The sequence below is a fragment of the Alosa sapidissima genome, chromosome 14 (assembly GCF_018492685.1).
Source record: "Alosa sapidissima isolate fAloSap1 chromosome 14, fAloSap1.pri, whole genome shotgun sequence".
Lineage (NCBI taxonomy): Eukaryota > Metazoa > Chordata > Actinopteri > Clupeiformes > Clupeidae > Alosa > Alosa sapidissima.
The window spans coordinates 6,100,767-6,108,077 of NC_055970.1; the positions used below are offsets into that span (position 1 = coordinate 6,100,767).

The following is a 7,311-nucleotide window of genomic DNA, read 5'->3' on the forward strand; positions in this document are numbered from 1 at the left end:
TGTATGACATGACACTGGAGTTTTCAGATGTCTGGCTAAGCGTACGGTGACTCAGAACCAGATGGCTTACATCTTCAACACAATTGAATTACTCCCATTTACCCCTAATACTGCGAAGAAAAACCGAGCATTTCAAGTTGGTTGTACTAAATCCCATGATCCCATGATGAACTGGCGAGTGGGGAAAATGTTGCTTCTGAAACGCTGTGGGGTCATGAATCGTTTCGATGAAAGAAAGAAAAAAATGGCTTGGCGATTGAGAGTTTGAAGGGGCGCTTCAACATCACAGCACACTGCTTTCCCTGCTCCCTTTTCCAAACTGCTCTCTGATAATAATCCCTTAATCTTAATTGAAGCAATAAAATAATGCTGCTAATAAAGAAGTATAATTTCTAACATATGGGAATGATGAGACAATGGAAAGGAAAGAGCAACACTTTCTCCCTGGCACCGCTCGCCTGCATTATTTCATAACGACTCAACTGGGGCCAAATGAACTCCAGATTACAATAATACAGGCGCTGGGTGCAATTAAGACAGCATAAACACTCCACACAGAGCTGCTGGCACCAGACTAAGCCTCACACACACACACACACACACACACACACACACACTCAGAGACACAGACACACACACACACACACACTCAGAGACCCACACACACACACACACACACACACACAGACAAAGTCACCAGTCTAGGTATACACACACACAGGCTCTCATCCTTCCTACCACTCCATAGTGCACATGCACATTTGTAACACCATCTGCATATTTAAACTTCACACATACAGACAGACACACACAGACATACACACACACACACACACACAGAGTCAGTGGTGACGGAGGGTATTAGCCTTCAGAGCGAGCCATGTGGCATCCATCACAGCCAGGCGAAGGCTAAGTTGACAAATATCCAATATCAATAGCAGCTGTCAGGGCACTGGAGGGTAATAGGCGTCCCTGTCAAGAGCACCTATTAATGCCTGCTGGTGTCAGAGCAGGGGTAATTAATAGACTTTGCAATCTGGAACAGTAATAAAGCCCCTCCTCTGCTCCCCCATCCTACCCCACCTGATACAAATGCACTGCGCTGCAAGACAAGTGGCTCCGCAGACAGACAGACAGACAGACAGCTTCACCTCCCCTCCCTGTCTGTGTGCCACGTATCGAAAAAAGGGAGGGAGATGGGGAGAGATAAGAGGGAGAGAGACAGAAATAAGAGGAGATGAGGAATGGAAGAAAGGGAGGAGAGAAGGGGTGGAGGAGGAGGAGGAGGAGGAGGGGGGGTAGAGACAAATGGAAGAGAATGGGAACCTTGTCAACTGGAGCGTTCAGGCTCTTTTTATTAATAAACAGATACATTCACTCCGCTGCGCCAAGCTAGCAAAGTGGGTGAGTGTTTCTCTCTCTGTGTGTGTGTGTGCGCAGAAGTATTTTACATCTGTCTGGTAAAATTAGGTTTGAGGAGCTCTGCAGTGGCTGCATTAGTGATGGGGAGTGAGTGGGGTGTGTGTGGGCGGGGGGGGGTTGCGGGACTGGGAGGATGAGGAGCTCTTTGATTGAGTGCCAGCATAGGGAGGATCAACACGTGATGCACGGAACCGGTAGCTCCAGGGTTCCAGGGGTGGCGGGTGCCTCGCTCCGCACCACCCAGCCCCAAAAAAACCAAGAGCAAAACTGGAGCAGTCCAAAAAAGCTCCACGATATTCTGTCAAGCGGGAAACCTCTGCAAGACGCCGATTGATCCGCTCCTGGCGATGGGGAATGATCCAATTCCTCTGAAAAGCTGCCTACGCCCCTGAGGTTGCGACACACCAAACGTATTTATGTTTGTGTCACTGCTTACAGCTCAGATTGTTTGCATACTTTTTATTCGGTGGCAAGGCAACACTGTCCTTAGACAGATACACACACAAGTGTGCTCTCTCATGCATGCATATGTTTTGGAGAAAGTAGCTGCTCTGACATTGATTCCAGGGGTTATGCTAATATGATTAGTGTGGATTATGATAATGTGGAGAGAATCTGCAAGGTTCACAGCCATATTTTCTGCTCTCATTTGGGGGAGAGTTAATTGGTTTGGTGCCTTTGATGTCTCAGCTTAGTGAAGGAGGTTGAATGTGAATGTGTGCATCTCTATGTGAGTGTGTGTGAGAGAGAGAGAGAGTGGAGAGGGAGGCAGTGAGGGGTCCTTTATTTTTGGCTTGGGAGGCATTCAAATATATGAGCACGGACATTTTGTTTTCTAAAATATGAGGCATTGTCACCCCTGTCCCAATGAAACCCTCACTGATACATATGGGGTTATATAAGTGCAAGTCAGTCAAGCAACCAAAACAGCCTTTGAACTGGCATCCACTGGACAGCAAAAGAGTCACTATTAATACTTATGGAGGAGAATGTATTTTTTATTTTTTTTAAAAAGACACAGGAAATTTAAGGGACAATTATGTGTATTATTTAAGTGATCGTTCCTATAAAATGTGTAATTGTTCATCTAGGCTGAGGTGGTTAATGAGGCAATTAATTACAGACAGAAAATAAGTAAAAATCTTGCAATTTTATTTGCATATAAAGGCAGCTAGATATATCACAATGAACTGGAAGAAGAGGGGAAAAAAACAGTGGCTCAAAACTTTCAATGTTGAACAAGACATAGCCTACTAATTTAAAGAGAGCCATGAGACATTTTACAGTGGCGGAGTTTAAACTATTGGCAACATTTTTTTTGTGCTAGCAAGATTGCATTTACACACAGTGCAAAATTAGAAAACCAAAGGAATAAGAACACAAAAACCATCATATTTAACATACCAATGGACAACTAAACCTTTTTAGGCAGGCTTGCAGAGAGATATATAGACAGAGAAAAAGCAAGAGTGTGTGAGAGAGACAGGGGAAAAATCTTGATCTTTCAGATTGCCAATACACCTTATATTTCAAGAGCAGGTTCTTTCTTACATAATGGCATAAATACCAGACAGGTATTGATGTGACTAATATTATATCAACATTAGAAGAAATTTTGATGAGAACAGAAAAGACCACCAGTGCATTTTGCACATAATATATAATATATCACTTACAAGCAAAATGAAAAAAATCATCTCTCAATTATGAAACGTTCAGAACAAACATTTTAGTAGAGAATTTACAGAATACACACATACACACATTTATACTTTTTAAGACATTTTTTGTCCAATTAAATCTGCAGAGTGAAAACACTATAGCACTGATGAGTGGAAACGAGTTCTTCCGAGTTCTTCCCTGCTCTCATAATGCGAGTCCTTTTGGATCGATCACGGGTAATAAATACGAGGCTTTCTTTGTGCTAGCAGAAAGAAGGGGGCTCTAGCTGGGGAATTTAAAGCTAGTTTAAGGCAGTATCCCTGTCAGCCAAAAGGAAGCTTAATTGTCCTGGAGAAAACAACAAACCCAAAAAAGAAATAACATACATAATAAAAACAAAATGTCATCCACTATTTATGTATCCAGCAAAAAAGTTGCAAAGCAAACAAATTGTACAAATTCACAAAGCTTCATTATCTTACAGATTTAGATTTAAGTGAAACTCTTTAGCGTTCCCCTCCCCTTGCTTATCACCCCCCCCCCCCATTCCCCGTAACTACCAAAAACTTTATCCACCCTCCAATAACAGTACAAAAAGACTAATATTTTGGAAAGAATAAACACATGAAAAGAATTACTGTTAGAAAAACTAAAAACAAAACAAAACAAAAAAATGGAGGGTGTCCTTGTCTGCGGCGAGCCCCTCATGAACTGCTCGGGTTGGGCAGGTCAAACACGATGGGGGGGTTGGTGGGCTGAAAGCTGACCGTGCAGACTGAGGCGTTGACAAAGGTTGTGTAGCCATCCGTCATGATGCCATAACCTGAGGAGATGGGGGAGAGGATGGATGGGTTGCCAGCGTTACAAGGATGCAGAGAGAAAAAAACACACACACCAGGGGGGACTCGTCTGGATGGTGAAAACTCGGAAGTAATGTTTCTCAGTAGCACTGAATGGGGCAATTTGGTGTAAACAAACAGATATCAAAGCCAGTGTTTGACATTTCCCTGCAGCAGTTTAGATAAATAATTAATAAACCTAGATAAATAACATCTAAAACGGTTCGTTTCCCCCAGTTTAGACATAACGCCGACCAGACGAATATGTACTCTGATTCAGCTAGTGACGCTGGCCAGACAAGGCCTGCTGGAATTGGGTATAGCATAGCCGGCACGTCACAGGAACAGAGGGAACTGCCTTGTAGGGCAGCGCAAATACAAGCAGACACTAAGAGAATATTACCATCTGGAATGATTAAGTGTGATAAGACCACAGGAACTATGAAATTGCCGTGACTCAGGCCCAGTAAATATGAAAGTAAGCTGTTTTTCAGCAGGTTGGCAGCTGTGTGGAATTACTACTGACATAAGAGAATGGAATATAAAAATCGCGCACACACACCCCAACAAGGAGATTTTTTTTTTTGCTTTTACTCTTGTATTATTTGGTATAACAGCGCCTATAATGACAGGGGCATGTGCTGTGATTCGCAACAAACCAAAAATGCTGATACTATCTGAAAAGAGTCACTTCCCAATCGTGTTGAGTTTGGGCAGAAACATCTGCTGCATAACTACGTGGATGGCAATTTCCCCTTCCCACAATGCCTCTTTATAGCCAGCGAGGGGACCGGCTCCAGCCCTGGGGCTCCAGGAACCTTCTGATAGAGAGGGCTGGTGCCATGGCTGTGCCCATTTGTAATGTGTTCAGGGGGGAAAAAAAACCCCCAGTCTGCTATACAAACAAATTCCTCCTCCATGCACGATAAACACCAAGAACACTGCAGGCTCCCCTCCTCGCTGAGAATACTTGGGGTTTAATTAGCCTCAGGCTAGAAGCCAGCTTCGGCATGTTTAATTAAAAAAAAAAAAAACACACACACACACACTCAGAATGTAGAGGGATGGAGGACAAATGGCGTGCCCACATCTGCTGAGCAGAGGCGTAGGGGACTGTAGCGCTGAAGGCAGATAAGGGATTGAAATGACTAAGCCCAAAACCTTGTGCCATGTCCACTATGACCGAGAGATACCCACCACAGTCTCATTCCAGAAACGACACTGTGCCGGGTACAACTTTAAATTGCTACCCATGGGTGCTCCTTTCCTTCTCCCACTCTGCTCGTATTTACAAAATGACAACTCGTAGCTCACATTCATTATAGACTCGCTCAGCGCAGTGCGGCACATTATAATTTAAATTCTTGTAATCATGTTCCAGTTAGTGACATTCAACTTTTAGTGTTTATGTCACAAACTCAACTGCAATTTTATTTAAATGATACATTTTGACATTTTCTCAATTATATGCCTTCGCAATTATGTTATACTTTCACAATTATATTTTGTAATTGGTAATCTTAAGTATTTTGAACAACTGGTGAAACTTTGCAAATGACTCACAGCTTAGCAGATATCACAGCTCCATGTCAATCACAACACAGCCAAATATACTTGTAAAAATGTATATACCTCATATAAATAGGGCTGTCAATCGATTAAAACATTTAATCTAATTAATTACATACTCTGTGATTAATTAATCTAAATGAATCGCATGCATCAATTTTTGCTATGAACATATCTTAAAAACAAGTTTGGCAGATGAGTGAATCAATGAACAGCCAAACCAACATTATAGACTTTAAAGTTCAACGTCTCTCTCTTTTATTATAATTCTCCCTTTGGGTCAGGCACCAGCATAGTGCCTGGTGTCAGATTTTTAGCATGATAAATGCAAATGACTGAAGTTACCTCTCACTGTCAATGACATGTGCAGAGTAGGCTACCCTAACACCAAGGTAATGTGTGGAATACCACCTATGATTTATCCTTTTTTTTGGCCATTCAAACATGTAGATTTTTATTCACATAATTACTAGGTTGTTGCCTTTTCTATCCAGTAGTTGGCAGTCCAGGATAAGAAATAGCAGTTCAAGAAAATAAACTATAGTAGGAACAAAGAAATTAAAGCAGCATAGCCTACACATGCAAACGGAAATGTAATGTGTGAAGTAGGGCTGGGATAAACGATTATTTTTTTAAACGATTAATCTAGCGATTATTTTTTCGATGCATCGATTAATCTAACGATTCATTTTTTCAGTCCGATTCGATTTCGATTCGATTATCGATTATCTCCCCATTAATTCACTAATAGCAACTTATACATGTTTATTTACACATCTGAATGAAAAAAACATGAATTCTTTAACATTGCAATATATGTTTATTGCTCTTAAGATTCCAAAATAAAAGACTATACAAGTGCAAAGTAATGCATTCTTAGTCAGAGGTAGCATTCAATAAAGTTCAGTAGTGTATGTCTAATTGAGTGCCTGTCATTTTAAGACGTTCGTGTGGGAATCCTTGTAATTAACATTAACACAGTTAAAAGGCTGCTGATGTGTGGATGCAATTCATAACGTAGTTAGTTCAAATAACGGTTTGTACTTCTCCTTTGGACAAGCACTTTTGAGTCTTGGAAAACACTTTTCCATTTACATCGGGATTTTGCAAACATTCAGAGTCAATAAAATGAGCCCTGCATGAGTAACGAATAAGCAGCTGCAAGTAAACATGCTAAACTTGACACCCAAACGGTATTCTAACGTTAGCTTTGCAATACTGCTTGATTGCATACTGTAACTTAGTTTAGTCTCCTCAATGTACTGTGTTGTGATAAGACCTTAGCAGAGTTTACTTTAACTTTAATTCAGCAGTTTTAATGCTGCAAATTTGCGCAGCATGGTCACGATGCTAAGCGGATTTAATAGCAATTTAGCCCACTGTGTTCTATGCAGCAACAACAATCCTTCAACAATCGTGAATATTTTGTTAAATGCACATGCAGAGGAGGAGCAGCGGGCTCGTTACGGCGAGGAAAGGCTGTGTGAGTAAAAAGTGCAGCTAAATGAAATTATTTTATCTTATCTTTAATTTAAATAGTAGGCCTACAACATAGAACATCAATGTGTGGTGGCCGGTTTTGATTTCGTGGTGCTCAGCCACAGATTAGTCAACGTATGGAAAACACTGAAGGTGTAAAATTAAAAATATTTAGCAGCACACGTTATGCTTGACGAATCGACGCTCATATTTTGCGTCGACGTCATCGATTATGTCGACGCGTTGTCCCAGCCCTAGTGTGAAGTTATTGGAATGGAAATAAATGTAACCACCTTCTACATACTTTTGAAGACATTTTGTTTCAAGTGTGCAACAAATG

At 41.3% G+C, this 7,311-nt stretch overlaps 1 protein-coding gene across 1 annotated transcript in view; it reads right to left on the bottom strand.

Annotated features, from left to right (window-relative positions):
- Nucleotides 1-3,638: 3,638 nt before the first annotated feature.
- Nucleotides 3,639-7,311, bottom strand: part of mpped2a (metallophosphoesterase domain containing 2a) — a 5,142-nt gene continuing 1,469 nt past the window's right edge. Inside the window, exon 3 of the mRNA XM_042062542.1 lies at nucleotides 3,639-3,907. Within this exon, the coding sequence (XP_041918476.1) occupies nucleotides 3,789-3,907 (119 nt within the window). The 3' untranslated portion in view covers nucleotides 3,639-3,788. The remainder of the gene's footprint in view (nucleotides 3,908-7,311) is intronic.